At 34.1% G+C, this 17433-nt stretch overlaps 1 protein-coding gene across 1 annotated transcript; it reads right to left on the reverse strand.

The window, feature by feature from the left end:
* Positions 1–3420: 3420 nt before the first annotated feature.
* Positions 3421–17042, reverse strand: LOC136837133 (CRISP/Allergen/PR-1-like). The gene is made up of 8 exons (XM_067101748.1): positions 16863–17042; positions 16061–16122; positions 14227–14608; positions 13339–13532; positions 9285–9386; positions 5490–5606; positions 4846–4959; positions 3421–4227 (listed from the first exon to the last, which is right to left on the reverse strand). Exons 1-8 carry the CDS (start codon positions 16924–16926, stop codon positions 4018–4020), a joined length of 1245 nt encoding a protein of 414 aa, XP_066957849.1. The 5' UTR covers positions 16927–17042; the 3' UTR covers positions 3421–4017.
* Between the last annotated feature and the right edge of the window lie 391 nt (positions 17043–17433).

The following is a 17433-nucleotide window of genomic DNA, read 5'->3' on the forward strand; positions in this document are numbered from 1 at the left end:
TATATATATATGTATGTATATGAATTCGAAAGACGAGAGGAAACGTATTTTTTCGAAGTGGAAATATCCTATTTCCATTTGGGTCAGTAGGGAAGGACCATAAACTCATAAATCTCCCTGCCTGTCCAAAGAAGTCACCAACCACAACTTCAAGAACACACAAGTACTAACGAGGCGCTAAGAGAAGTCGCATCTGGCCGTGCCTTCGAAATCCACGAGGGTCCTTCGAAGGGAATGCCTGTGAACATATGGTTAGCTAAGGCGTGGGAAAACACCCTCACCCCCTTGCCTTGGAAGGAGAGCCCGAGGAAATAAGCCACTCCCACAGGTCAGGCCTAGTTGATTTGGCCAATAAAATGTCATCAATGCCAGAGACCTAAGGACGTCCTACAAGGACCAAAATACCCAATGATCAGCGGGAATTCCTTTGGAATGAAACAGATGGAGGAGGTGCCTCAGGAAAAGCAGTGCCTGCCCAGAATATGACGTCATGGTTGACACACGGGAAAATGGGAAATATAAGGACAGACAGGGGAAAAAAGGGGAGTCTAGAGCAGAGTCGGCAAGAGTCGAACGGGAGTCAAGGAGAGTTGATAAGAGCGGAATAGAGAGAGAGAGAGAGAGAGAGAGAGAGAACTATTCCAAGTGAGGGGAAGAGGAAAAGTAACCGAAAGGCAGAAAGAGAAGTGTGTTAGTGCAGGATTGACTCTCAGAACAATAGTCCCCTTAATCAAATTCGTTAAGTCTCTCGAAACTTTTATTTCAAAATCTCGAACCAGTTAAGAAACTATAGGTGGAACTGTGAGAATAAAAGTATGAAATGAAAGAAGAAACGGGAACAATGAATGATTTCCTCCTATTTATAAGTGTTTGATTTTAGTTAATTGTTTTAAGGAATTACTTGTTCCTACTTACAACTTGTTCCTCCTTCAATAAACTTCAAGTTTACGCCAATTTTCGGTCACGTTTCATTTGGTGTTAGTTTTGAAGGAAAGAACCGGGAGCAGTTACACTGCGACATATATATATATATATATATATATATATATATATATATATATATATATATATATATATATATATATATATATATATATATATATATATAATATGACAATTGGTGTCCCCTTGAAATTTTTCTGGATCCGCTAGTGGATGAAGTGTATCACAAAAGACCTGTTAAAAAGTGTTTCGATGACGCGAATGACCCCGCTATATTTACGTAAGCCTTGTGATTGCAATCCCAAAATTCAGGTTTGTGGAACTCCAAAATTAAAAGCTGATATGTGCACGGAATTAAAGTCATTCTGTTAATTAACTCGTTAATTTGACACGCTATTTGATACCTCTCTCTCTCTCTCTCTCTCTCTCTCTCTCTCTCTCTCTCTCTCTCTCTCTCTCTCTCTCTCTCTCTCGTCGATAAAATAATATAAATAATCTGTTTTTTTTAAATGAATAGCATTAAGCTAAGTTAAAAGTGATTACCCAGTGGGAATTACAAATACAATTCATTCTCTGTAACAAAGGCTGTAATCCTTCAAAGCAAACGTGATTATCACTATTTGATTTTTCGATGTTATAATTTCAACTGAGAAAGGTAGGGTCAAGTGGGTTTGCTCTCCTCTCGATTCATTACAAAGCAATTATGACACTGTTATATATATATATATATATATATATATATATATATATATATATGTATATATATATATATATATATATATATATATATATATATATATATATATATATATATATATATACTGTATATATATATATATGTATATGTATATATATATATTATATATATATGTATATACTGTATATATATATATATGTGTATATATATATATATATATATATATATATATATATATATATATATATATATATATATATATATATATATATATATATATACTGTATATATATATATATAATGTGTGTGTGTATAGAGAGAGAGTTTCAGAGAGAGAGAGAGAGATGGTAATGATGAGCAAAACTGCTAAAATGATAATGATTTTCTCCCTTTTAAAATGATTGTGTGGTATGTTTCACCAACAGCTAAAGTTAATTATAAGAAACAAAGTGTTTCAATACCCATAAGTACAGTAAATCGGGTATAGAACACTTGTAAGTAACCTTCTTTAATACCCAAGTAGTACTACTAATTCTGCCCTCAACTTGCATTTGTTGATATAAGGCCCATTTTTAATTACGTCATTCAGTTTCTCTGTCATTTTCCTAAAAAAAAAAGTTTTCCTTCTTTCCAAAAAAAATTCGTTCGCTGATGTTTTTATTGAGAACCGCTGCGATCCATTCACATGTTTCCTTTTCAAGGATTTTTCCTCTGTTACACAATGGCACTCCAATTAGGTAGGTGGGTCTTGAATGCCACCCTCTGAGAGGAAATTTTTTCTTTTACTTATCACTTTTAGTTTTCTGTAAAAAAAAACTATTGTGCCGGCTTCGTCTGTCCGCCCGCACTTTATTCTGTCCGCACGTTTTCTGTCCGCCCTCAGATCTTAAAAACTACCGAGGCTAGAGGGATGCAAGCTGGTTTGTTGATCATCCATACTCCAATCATCAAACATACCAAATTGCAACCCTCTAAGATAGGCCACCACCATGCTGCGGTAAAAGTTTCATGGACCGCGGCTCATACATCACTATACAGAGACCACCGAAAGATAGATCTATTTTCAGTGGCCTCGGTTATACGCTGTAGTGGCTGTACAGAAAACTCGATTGCCCTGAAGAGGCTTCAGCGCATTTTTTGGCTTGTTTCTTGTTGTTTTTCAAAGTTCCAAGAGTTTATTTCTTTGGACACGGTTTTAAATTTTACGTTTTTTATAAAGTATTTTGTGCATTTATTCACTACAATAAGCTTCTACATCTGCACTCCAACAAGTGGTTCCACTATGTCCCCCTAAGCTGATTGTGTGTGAATCATTGAAAATTTACTATTATTATTCCGTGATCGCCTTATTTGTATTTCCTGGCCTCAGTTAACTGAAATTTTGTTTTTAAATTATTTATTTTGCCTTTTGTTTTTATTGTCATATATTTCTGTCTTTGTACAACAATTTACTTAGTAATCCCAGTGACTTCCATCTTTTACTCACTCAATTTCATTATACCAATTTAGACACAGATACTCTTTTCCAAAGACACCTACGTACATAACCTCAGTTTCTATGCGAGTTCTCAAAAACAATTAAATTTCAGTGACCCCGGCATTCAAAGAATGACAGCATGACGGGATGTAAAGTTCGCACCTATAAACGTACCCATGGACAAAAGATTCGATCATATATTATTAATTTCCAGCATATTAAGTAAAAGACTTTTTGAAAAATCCCCACAAAGACAGACAGACAATTGAAGATCGCTTTCACAAAAGAAGAGCTATAAATAGGCTTTGTTTTTAGTCTAATATTTTTATTACCAATTACAGATAGAGAGAGATTATTCATTTATATGGAATTTGTAAAATTTATTAATCTGTTCGTGTGCTAATCAATAACATTAAAATATTCCACTTTGAATTTTACATTATTCTGAGAGTTTAAGCAGGATAAGAAAGGCATGCTTAAGAATTCCAAAATATTTGAAATATTGTATACTATATGTCTTTAAATTGTCTGATTGTTCTTACAGATATATAAAGATTTTACACTAGTTTCTGTAAAATAGTGAAACATGATAGTTTTATCACCACCCGCAGATAAATATAGTAGATGTTAATAATTTGTGGAAGTTTTTAATTAATTAGTCTTTCTTTGTTATTCATTAACCTTACAATACTTCCACTTTTAGATTTTACATTAATAAAAAAATTTAAGCATGAAATGAAAGCATGCCTGTAAATTCCAAAAGACTTGACATAGTTCCATCAATTTTAGGTCTTCAAGCTGGTTGGTAGTAATCGTAGACATACGCAAACTTTACATTACTTTCTGATATTAACGAAAAAATAAAGAAAACAAAAAAAAAAGTTTCTTATTATGATCAAAATCACTTGCAGAGTCCCTTGTAATTACTTGATTTTCCCTCTGGGCAATTCGAGGCGGTTGGTCCCTTCTCGTAAATTGGGCGATTCTTGACGTTGGCTGCCGGTCCGTAGTTGCAGACGTATGTTTTGCAATCCTTGTAATCAACTCCCTTGTACTTGCACTCGTTATGAATGACGCCACATCCGATTTCGTAAGTACTGGCCCACACGAGCTGTGAAAGTGAATAAGGAAGATGAATAATGATTCGCTTATGGGTGCATCCACACTGCCTAAAGAAAATTAGTCATGAACACGTGTCGGCAACTCATCGCACCAACATCACGAACAGGTTGAATACAAGTCAACGACATCTTAGTAGACCTTACCAGTGCAGCACTTCCCAAATATTCGTTCCGCACTCACGGTCGGTGATTTGTTTTCAACATGTTTGCGATATGTAAGCAGCAAGTTTCAGACTCGTGTTTATGACATGTTTTACTGAAGTGTGGAGGCACCTTAAGAATAGTGAATATTGATTCACCTATTTGCAGAAATATCAAGACTGTTATCATTAAGATTTTAATGAAAAAACTATAATAGTGATAATAGATGCTTAGCTAAATTACAAATATGAAAAATTTCCATATACATTTATTTATAATTTTTTTCCAGAATAAACACAGGAGGAGAGTCGTGTTTACAAGTACCTGTATAATTGCACGAGCACTGTTTGCAACAATAGTAGATTCAGAAAACAAAATAAGCGTTAAGGAAAAGAACACTCATTAGTTATCAGCTTAAATTTGTGTACTGGAGTTTGCAATACTTGAAAAGTATGCTAGTCACTTGCCTGCGTATAATGAGTAATGACTTTCTGAACTGGAACAGACCCAAAGCTGTCCACAACAACCTTTGGTAAGTTCATCACTTCACTGTAGAAATATTCAACGGCCAGTTTCCATTGCTAGATGGGAGAGAAGTTGTTGAATAGTTAACGACATGTTCACGGGGATATTCTGCTATTCATTTCTGTTCAACATGAATAAGAACTATGATGGCAGGATGACACATAAATTTATTTTCACAATCATTCACATACACACACACTTGTATATATGTATATATATATATATATATATATATATATATATATATATATATATATATATATATATATATATATATATGTATATATATATATATATATATATATATATATATATATATATATATATATATATATGTAGATATATATGTATATATATATATATATATATATATATATATATTGCATATATATATATATATATATATATATATATATATATATATATATATATATATATATATATTTATATATATATATATATATATATATATATTTATATATATGAATATATATTTATATTTATAAATATATATACACATATGTATTTCCTAAGGTAAGTGTCAGCGTGTGTTAAGATGATAATGTCTTTAAATTTCTCTTCATACCTCCTTACTGTCTGACCCAAAAGACCAGAATATATTTTGCCCGACACTGTAGCTCCTCCCCTTAATCTTACGACAACGATAGCAGTCGTGTGAATAGGGACACTGTTCGGCCCACGCCTGAAATGTAGATACGAATTAATTAACATAATTTATTTTCGATGTCCAACAGAGAGTAAAAAAAAAGTACTACATGTGGATTTAAACAAGGAAAAAATGCGCTGAAGTTTCTTCAGCGCAATCAAGTTTTCTGTACAGCGCATAATCAAGGTCACCGAAAATAGATCTATCCTTCGGTGGTCTCGGTATAATGCTGTATGAGCCGAGGCCCATGAGACTCTCAGCCGGCCGTGGTGGGCTGTGTTGTTGCGTTGCCAGAAGCACGATTATGGCTAACTTCAACCTTAAATAAAATAAAAACTACTTGGGCTAGAGGGCTGCAATTTGTTGTGTTTGATGATTGGAGGGTGGATGATCAACATACCAGTTTGCAGCCATCTAGCTTCAGTAGTTTTTAAGATCTGAGGGCGGACAGAAAAAAAGTGCGGACGGACAGACAAAGCCGGCACAATAGCTTTCTTTTCAGAAAACTAAAAATGGATAAAATGTTAAATCTAATCATTATTTCAGGTTTTCATGATGATGCTTACCCAAAGGATAAATGTCAGATCTGTTAATCCTTTTTCTAGATTTTAGTTTTCTGCAAAAGAAAACTATTGCTCTGGCTTTGTCTGTCCGTCCGCAATTTATTCTGTCCGCACTTTTTCTGCCTGTACTTTTTCTGTCCGCCCTCAGATATTAAAAACTACTGAGGCGAGAATGCTGCAAATTTGTATGCTGACCATCCAGCCTCCAATCATCAAACATGCCAAATTGCAGCCCTCTAGCCTCAGTAGTTTTTATTTTATTTAAGGATAATGTTACCCATAATCGTGCTACTGGCAACGATATAGGATAGGCCACCACCGAGCAATGGTTAAAATTTCGTGGGCTGCGGCTCATACAGCATTATACCGAGACCACCGAAAGATAGATCTATTTTCGATGGCCTTGGTAATACGTTGTAGCGTCTGTACATAAAACTTGATTGCGCCGAAGAAATCCGGTGCATTTTTTACTTGTTTATGATTATTCTCTCTTAAGTGGCAAAAGTGATCAGGATTACTTCTACTGGCAAAAGACTTTGAGTATGAAATTGTAAATAAAAGTTAACTTACACATTCTGTGTACTACATGAAGTGACTATACTGTATAAATTGCTTACGTGGATTAACGAAGCAAATGTAAGATCATTTATGATTTTCTATTTAAACAAGAATTTAGGATGTTCCTTTGGCGCTGATACGAGGCAGCACTTGTAGGGACGTCGATGTTGAGAAACAGAGTAAATATACCAGTCGGAGACAAGTGCGCACGCGTGAGGGAAGAAAGATTAATAGATGCCTCTTTTTGGAGTGAAAACAACTTTTCATTTTGCATAAAATAAAAATAATTTACACTAAAGGATCCTCACTTAAAGGATTGCTAAGTTATATTGTTTCATATATCCAGTTCATTTGAAGTACAATTATACGAACAATAAATGGTGAAAAGAGGCAAAATCTAAATAAACTAATTTATTTATTATTGATAAAAATCTATTCTACAGAAAAAGCATTTTTAGCAACCAACAGTCGCCTTATTGCACGTGTAAGAAACGCGCATAATAAAAAAAAAACTAGTAAAAAATGAGCCGAAGTTTCTTCGGCGCAATCGAGTTTTCTGTACAGCCGCTACAGCATATAATCAAGGCCACCGAAAATAGATCTATCTTTCGGTGGTCTCGGTATAATGCTCTATGATCCGCGGCCCGTGAAACTTTAACCGTGGCCCGATGGTGGCCTATCCTATATCGTTGCCAGAAACACGATTATGGCTAACTTTAACCTTAAATAAAATAACAACTACTGAGTCTAGAGGGCTGTAATTTGGTATGTTTGGTGATTAGAGGGTGGATGATCAACGTACAAATTTGCAGACCTCTAGCCTTAGTAGTGTTTGAGATCTCAGGGCGGACAGAAAAATGCGGACAGAAAGAAAGTGCGGACAGGAAAAGTGCGGACAGAAATAAAATGCGGACAGAATAAAGTGCGGACGGACAGACAAAGCCTGCACAATAGTTTTCTTTCACAGAAAACTGAAAGTACGACGCAAAATTCAGAACACGAATTTTCAGAGATTTACGACCAAGGGTTCTAAACAAAGACTTATTCTGGGAAAGCGACGAGGATTAGCAAGCAAAAAAATACTACGCCTTAATGTAATTTATGAAGAAGGATTAAGTAACAAGCTTTTAACGTTGCAATCTTTTTTCGCGACGATGGAGCTAAAGAGACGGCAACTGCCCTTGCCATTTTCGTCATGAGTCTCATTTATAACGGACTTGCCATTTTAGTCATGGTTCTCGTTTATCAACGATCCTTACCTTTTACTTTTGAATTTTGGAGAATACTTTATTGAAATAATACTTTATTCTCGTGACGGTCTTTTTATCTACTTAACACAGTCCTAATGGCTTAAAGCATCTATAACAAAGGAAGGATCCTATTGCATGTGTTTATAATGTATCAGCTTCAATAATAATAACAACCCAAGCTGCTTCCGAAAATCGCATGTATTTAGTGGAGAAATAAACCCACTATGGTTGAACTGTGATATATTACAGAATTCATAAAGATAAATTTACCTGGAAGCCTTCTCTGGGTTTACGCAGCTCTTATTGTAAGTAATAATAATAATAATAATAATAATAATAATAATAATAATAATAATAATAGCGTTCTGGGAGCTTAATCAGCTTACCTTGTCAACAAGAGTAATCTAACATAGTCTCAACTCGGGGTTTTATATTTAATAATAATAATAATAATAATAATAATAATAATAATAATAATAATAATAATAATAATAATAATAATATAATAAAATACAAAAATTTATGTAAGTAATAATTTACAATGATAAAATAAATTCAGGAGATTTCGAGAGCCTGCTCGGCTCCCTTCTAGCTGAAGAAGGGAGCTGAGCAGGTGAAAGTCCTGGAATTTATTTTATCATTTGTAAATACATTACTCATAAATGTGGATTTTTTTGTCAACGGATTGTGAAGAAGATTTGCAATAATAATAATAATAATAATAATAGCATTCTGGTAGTCTACTTAGCTCATTTTGTCAACAAGGGTTTATCTTGGTTTCAACTTGTGGTTTTATATAATAATAATAATAATAATAATAATAATAATAATAATAATAATAATAGCATGAAGTCACTAAAATGGTGAGGAAATCAACAGCGGTGTAAATGTAGATATATATTAGAAATATATGTATTTACATTTATATATATATATTTACATTTACACCACTGTGGACTTCTACAATAATAATAATAATAATAATAATAATAATAATAATAATAATAATAATAATAATAATAATAATAATAGGAAAAAGACCTTTCTTTAATAGAGGTTTTGTTAAACAAAATGACAGTTTAACAGCATTTATTTGTTTATATATATATATATATATATATATATATATATATATATATATATATATATATATAATGAATGCTGTTGAAACTCCCATTTTGTTTAACAAAACCTGAAAATAATAATAATAATAACAAAATAATAATAATAATAATAATAATAATAATAATAATAATAATAATAATAATAATATTATTATTATTATTATTATTATTATTATTATTATTATTATTATTATTGTTGTTATTAATAACAAACCTTACCTGTGCCACAGTTGCTAATTCATCATTCCAGACAAGTTCTCTCATGTTTGTTGCAGGTGGCTGAGGTCCAGGGTCGCCAAGTTTTTCCAGTCCTTTGGCAACCTGAGAAAATAAACATTAAATAATGGCTTCTTCAATAAATATTAAATAATGGCTTCTTCAATAAATATTAAATAATGGCTTCTTCAATAAATATTAAATAATGGCCTCTTCAATAAATATTAAATAATGGCTTCTTCATGAACTGAAACAGTAAAAAAAATGGATTCATTTAGATTTTGATGCAGTCGGAAGCCCCAGGAATGGTGCTGGATATGAAATTGAATATAGAATTTAGACCAAAGGCCAAGCGCTGGGACCTATGGGGTCATTCAGCGCTGGAAGGGAAATTGAGAGTAAAGGTTTTAATGGCGTAACAGGAGGAAAATCTCGCAGCTGCACCATGAAACAACTGTTAGGAGAGGGTGGAAAGATAATATGAACGGAGGTAGAGTAAAAGGAATGAAAGATGTTGCAGCTAGGGGCCGAAGGGATGCTGCAAAGAACCGTAAGTAGTGCCTACAGTGCACCATGCGAGTTGCACTGATGGCACTGTTCTCCTACAAGGTGGAATGGTGTTTGCTGCAACTGTACTATGCGCAGTACTATTAGGGAATAATCAAGGTTAGCAAAACTTAGACATTTGTCCAAATGATGACATAAAATTTTGAAGTTTCAATCCCCCAGGGAACGTAACTATGACACAGGCTGGTTTTCTGTCTGTTTGTAGTATATTTTAGCTTTTTTATTTTTTATTAGCATATATATCTGCATTCAAATTCCATAGTCCATAACTTAATTTTTTTTTTAAATTGACTAATGCTGAATAGAACATCCTTCATAGAGACATTGTTGCACACAATTAAAGCAGAAAAAAGGTGTAAAAATTACCTCATTAAATCTGTTTCATCATTCATATATCGGCTTTGATGACTGACTGACAATCTTATCTCTTAAATGAATTAATGAAGAATAAATCAATTAGTGTAATACTTGACTGAGTCTCTCCATTCATTAGCAACGCCCTCTTCTTCACCTGATGACCTGATCTGAAAATGTACAGTCCTTCCCTCTTCCTACTCCTTCTCATCTTTCTCTTGTCCAGTTCTTAAAAGCAAGTCTGAAAGGCGAACCTGACTCCCCAAACCTCCGCTGTTAAACCGAAGCAAAAATCAAATCAAGCAAAGATTTCCTTCGACTCTTTTTCCAGCGCAAAGTTACACAAAGTTACCTTAGCGGAGCCAGACCGCGCGTGTTTACATACGGATCCCCTTCCCTTGTCCAGTATAAAATTGAATTTTAGAGCATATTTGAATAGGAATCTTGGAATGGTGTCTTGTTCGGGGATTCTGTGCGGTGGTTCAGAAGGATCTCTTCCTCTGTTTCTTGGTCCATGAGACTTTTTTTTTTTTAATATCCTGTTTGGTGTTGAGGTCTGAATAATCTCATATTTCATAATTATCACTAGATCATGTAGTTAGATTTGATGCTCTATGCTGTTTCCTTAATACTAATAAGAAAGATTTAGATTGGCTTTACTGTATATCATGAGTAAGTCAACAGCCATTCTCTTAACTATAAGATCACTACAGCCACTTTTTAGCCTTTTACCAGCCTCTATTCTCACTTTTTTTTACTGTACCTCCATTCATATTATCTTTCTTCCACCTTGCTATCCACCCTCTCCTAACAATTATTTCATCGTGCATCTTTCAAAATGAGAGGTTTTCCTCCTGTCATACCATTCAAACGTACCTACTCTCAATTCCTTTTCCAGCGCTGAATGACCTCGTAAGTCCCAGTCCTTGGCCTTTGGCCTAAACTCTATATTCCATTCCATTCCATTCCATTCCCACTTTCTTTCCTCCATCTTGCTGTCCAACCCCTCTAACTATGTGGATCGTTGTACTTCAACTCATTTATTTTCCGGACCTCTTTATCCTACTGTCAAATCACTCCACTTCCTGTATTCACTGTCCTGGGCACTGAATGGGCGAAAGTGCCGCAGTGCTTGGCGTGACAGCCTAAATTTCATAAAATCAAATTCAGTGAAAATCAAATCACTTTCTGAAACCAAGCATCCCCCTCTCTCTCTCTTTTGCCACACTGACAATTTTAACAACTAGTGTCATTGAATAAGGTAAACAATACCTCTTTTTCTGATGTGTTCCTATAAAACATACACCACCACGTCACCCAAACGAGTTGAGCCTGGGACCTCTATATATATATATATATATATATATATATATATATATATATATATATATATATATATATATATATATATATATATATATATATATGTGTGTGTGTGTGTATATATATATATATATATATTTATATATATATATATATATATATATATATATATATATATATATATATATATATATATATGTGTGTGTGTGTGTGTGTATATATATATATACATATATATACATATATTTATATATATATATATATATATATATATGTATATATATATATGTATGTGTGTGTGTGACTTTTTATCACATCACCGTGATTCATATTCAATCAGTAGCTACAAACGTCCTTTAATATCCAATTCGCTCTACCTCGGAAATAATATATTTTCATATTTGTTACCGAAGGGGAATTTTAGTTGATAATAAGTTCGTCGTCTCGTGGGCTCGAACCAGCGAAGACAAGAACTCAGGACTACAGTGGACGATATCCATTTTAACCCACGCGGCCAGCAAGTGAGGTATAAGTGAGTCCGAGTTCTTGCCTCCTGGACGACGACGAACTTATTATCAACTAAAAATTCTTGTCTTCGGTAACATATATGAAAATATATTATTTCCGAGGTAGAGCGAATTATATTAAAGGACGTTTGTAGTTTACTGATATATATATATATATATATATATATATATATATATATATATATATATATATATATATATATATATATATATATATATATATATATATATATATATATATTTACATATTTATATATATTTATATATATATATATATATATATATATATATATATATATATATATATATATATATATATAATATATATATATATATATATATATATATATATATATATATATATATATATATATATATATATATATATATATATATATATATATATATATATATATATATATATATATATATATAGTTTAACTTTAGTGTTAACTTTTGCAATTTACACTGACGTCTTTCCGGTCTTAGGTAGGCGTTATCACACTCTATCTATAAATCACTCCCCTTTAAGTTACGTTAAAAAATTTGAATGCCTATTGCATTCACTTCCGCCAAATTAAGTATTCCGTATCAAAACAATCTGAGCAGATCGCGAATCTCTCTTTCAAAAGCAATGTACGCAGAATGGGACTTTTATCTCCATACCTTTTCTGTAAGGTCGTCATGCAGTTTCAATATCAGTTTGAAAGCAATTCAAGAAGGATATGAATTTTACCTCCATACCGTTTCTCTAAGTTCATTATGCAGTTTCATTATCAGTTTCAAAGCAATGCAACCAGAATATGATTTTAACCCCTTTACTTTTATCTAAGTTCGCTATGCAGTTTATATATAAGTTTCCCAGCAACCCAGCCAAAGTATAAATTTTAACCCCTTATCTTTCCTCTAAGTTCGTTATGCAGTTTCAATATCAGTTTCAAAGCAATGCAACCTGAATATAAATTTTACCCCCTTATGTTTTCTCTTAGTTCGGTATGCAGTTTCTATATGTTTCAAAGCAATGCAACCAAAATATATATCTAAACCCCATACCTTTTCTCCAAGTTCGTTATGCAGGTTCATTATCAGTTTCAAAGCAATGCAACCAGCATTTGAATTTTAACCCGTTATCTTTTCTCTAAGTTCGTTATGCAGCTCCAGTATCACTTTCAGAGCAGTGCAACCAGAACATGATTTTAACCCCTTTTCTTTTGTCTAAGCTCGTTATGCAGTTCCTATATCGGTTTCAAAGCAACGCAACCTGAACATGAATTTAGCCTCCATACCTTTTCTCGAAGTTCGTTATGCAGCTTCAGTATCAGCTTCTTGTCGGAGTCTAGCACCCCTCTCTGGAAGGGGTGACAGTCGCCGTTCGGCGGAAGACACATCGAGTGGTCTGGAGTAAAATCCTCGTAGGTCCCACAGTCCTGAGACGATCCCCCGGTGCTTTCAGTCGACGGCATGTGAGTTGTCAAGAGAACTGTAGGCGTTGAAGGGGAAACTGTTAGAACTGCATTGCTGGAAGAGGCTGTTTTCATTTAAAGCATATGTCTCAGTCTTTGGAGTTGCAGGTATTCACTTGAAAAATTTAAGAAGATGGGAATGGAATGGAATACAAAATTTAGGCCAAACGCCAAGCACTGAGGCCTATGGGGTCACTCAGAGATGAAAAGGAAACTGAGAGTAAAAACGTTTTGAAGGTGTAACAGGAGGTAAACCTCGCAGTTGCACTATGAAACAAATGTTAGGAGAGGTTAGAAGGCAAGATGGAAGAAAGTGAATATGAAAGGAAGTATAGAAAAAGAAATGAAGGGGTTGCAGCTAAAGACCAAGGGGATCTTGCAAAGACTCTTCAGTAATGCCTACGATGCACCGCGTGAGGTACACTGACAGCACTACCCTCCTACGGGGTTGAAAGTGGATTTTCTACATAATTCTACTTCTATGTTACAGTTCGAAGTTTTCGTTCGTATAGGTAGAAAAATTTCTGATTGTAAAGTAGAAATGGAAATCTACGAAAAAACCCACTTTATCTGAAAGATTAATTATCAACTGTGGATGTTTTAATACTTTTCAGCAACTCTTTGTATAATCATGCGAACATTTATCTAGGCACGGCCAAAATGACAAAACTATTAATCCAGAAGTAAAGATCTAACATTTTTTACACTTACTCAGATCTTCACAGGAGCACGAAGTATTGACACTGGCTTCTATAGACAGACCTTCCTGGTGTTTGTTGCAAACCAGATCGAAACATCGGTCAGGGTAGCTGGCTACGGTCTCTTTCTTGCCAAAAGTTTGCCCGTTGAACTGACACTTCCGATTGTAGTAGCCTCGTTTAGCGTCCGGTTTGACTCTTCGACCCTTCGTTAAGGCACTGTCTTGCAGGCTCAAAGGGTACTTCAGTTTTGGTAAGTTTCCAGACGCTCGTTGCTCTGGCGTCTTGCAATGGCATGAACTCATGGGTTTCGTGCTGATGTAAGTGATCTTCTGGTCATCCTCTTTCACCGTGCAGACGATGCTGGTGCAAGTTTCTTCCAGCAGTGCAACGACCTTTGGGGAAGAAGATGGATGATTAATAAATAAATTTATGAGAACGTGGATGGCATACCACTTTTACTACTAATGCTACCACTACTACTATTTTAATAATGAAGATAATTTCTAAAAATCTCATAGGTCCTTGCATTACTATTACTGTACCTCCGTCCATATTATCTTTCTTCCATCTTACTTTTCACCCTCTCCTAACAATTGATTCATAGTGCAACCGCGAGGTTTTCCTCCTGTTACAACTTTCAAACCTTTTCACTGTCAGATTCCGTTTCAGCGCTGAATGACCTCACAGTTCCTAGGGGTTGGCCTCTGCCCTAAATTCTACACTCTATTCTCTTCATAATCGCATGAATAATTAAAATGGAGGAGAAAACAACACTGACGTTAGTGTAAATGTATATATTATAAATATAACAAGAGCTTTCGAGAAGCTTCTCGATTTTCCTCATGAATTTCGATAAGGAGAATCGAGCAGTTTCTCGAAAGTTCTCGTTTCGTTTATATTTCTGATAAACATTTAAACTAACATTATTGTGAATTACTTCATCAGTGATGATAATAACACTGATGATAAGCATATGAAGAATGACATCCTCTTTAGGGTGTGTCCACACTGTAGTGAGACATGTCACAAACACACGACGGTAACTTATCGCTCACACGTCACAAACAGGTTAGATACAAACCAGTGACTTCCTATTTGTCCAAACCAATGCTTCATATAATTATTCAAATTTTGCCATATATTCGCTCTCCACTTATGGTCAATGACTTGTTCTCAACATGTTTGTGATATGTATTTAATAAGTTGTCGACGTGTGTTTATGATGCGTTTTACTCGGGGATCTGAACCACCTACCAGTGATACGCCAGTCCATCCAGTCATTGACAAAGGGCGTAAAAGGTGAGAGAGTAGATCTGATAATGAAGCACCTTCAATTATAGTATGTATTGATATACCCATATCTATAGTCTTACCGTCTTCAAGGCCGTACTGATGGTAAGTGAATAAGTTAAACCTTTTTCTCAGCAAGGGGCTCTAAGGCTGAAATACACTGTATAAGCCTGATCTTTCATCTGAAATTGATTCTAAACTCTTACGAAAATATAAAGGGCTGAAATGTGTTGAATTTTCACAGCTTTGCATTATCATGGTCATAATCATTGCCTCCAGTGTCATGGGCGCTAAATCTCGTGATTTCTTTGACTTCACTTCCACTAATCTCCACTCATCTCCAGCCTCCTGTCTCATACCTCTCTCACCTAAGTAGGTCTGCCACTTCCAACACCTTTGCTACCCAGGGGAGCATACCTGGCACTATCCCCTCCCCCCTCTCCCTTTCCGAGCAGTTGCAAATGACAAGTCTAATCCATCTTCATCTCTCTTTATCCTTTATTTCATTCCAAAGATATAAAACCGAGAAAAATATATAAAAGCTTGAGACTTACCTCGCCAGTTGAATATCCGATTCCGTTGAATTCACATTCTCCAGAGGTACACTCAACACCACCTGTCAAATTGAAATTTACTTCAAATTATGTTCAGATTATATCATAACCCTATACATACACACATACATACATACACACAAAAAACACACACACACACACACACATATATATATATATATATATATATATATATATATATATATATATATATATATATATATGTATGTATGTATATATGTATGTATGCATATATATACAGTATATATATATATATATATATATATATATATATATATATATATATATATATATATATATGTATATATGTATGTATGCATATATGTATATATATATATATATATATATATATATATATATATATATATATATATATATATATATATATATATATATATATATATATATATATATATATGTATATATATATATATATATATATATATATATATATATTTATATACATAAATTCATGTATATATATATACATATATAAAGTTTCATCTACTCCTTTAACATTTGTTTTTTAACTTTTTACAAGTATTACATTTATATAAATCGTTTGGAGATCCAACGGTTGTTTTGCCATATGTACACCTCTTAGTACACGTATCACGTTTATAAAAATCGTTTGGAGATGACAAGTCGTTTTGCCATATCTACATTCCATCGATCCATCCATAATATATTTTACAACTTTTTATTCGCATCACATCTATATAAATCGATTATAGACCCAAACCTGCACTTTGAAATAAAACTATAAAACTCGTGATCTTACCGTAAAGAGCGCAGAAAACCCCGACGACTAACAGACGAGCGCTGTTACCTGACAACCTCTCCATGGCTAACCGACTGACCTACAGTAGAAAAAAAACTACCGCTTCTCAGCCCACCTCGACTACCACAGATTGGGACACCTGCATAAACACCGCTCTTATAAGCGGCCGCGGGTGGACTCGGCTCTGAAACCGTGTATCCCCTTGGATGTTTGCCGGTTGTACTTGGGGCTAATTTCTGTCAATCGTGATTCTGTCTATCTATATGTCTTTCAAATGCGCCCCGTGAATGAGATCTCCCATTTCGTTGTGGATGTTTTATTCGGGTGTTCGGGAGTTATTTTTGGGATTTTCATTGCCGTTGGGAAAGTGAGTTTTGGGGGACATGGATTGCAGCGTCGTAGGTGGTCTTTGGAGCGGAATTAGAATGAAAATATTGGCAATAATTTCTCCTAAAGGTTGATTCACATTATAACATCACGTCACCGACACATCACGTCACGTCAAAGTACGTGAGAATTTCTTACGTGTAATCAAATGGACTTGTTCACAGCATCACGTCACGTCACCATC

Source organism: Macrobrachium rosenbergii, chromosome 57 (genome assembly GCF_040412425.1).
Source record: "Macrobrachium rosenbergii isolate ZJJX-2024 chromosome 57, ASM4041242v1, whole genome shotgun sequence".
Lineage (NCBI taxonomy): Eukaryota > Metazoa > Arthropoda > Malacostraca > Decapoda > Palaemonidae > Macrobrachium > Macrobrachium rosenbergii.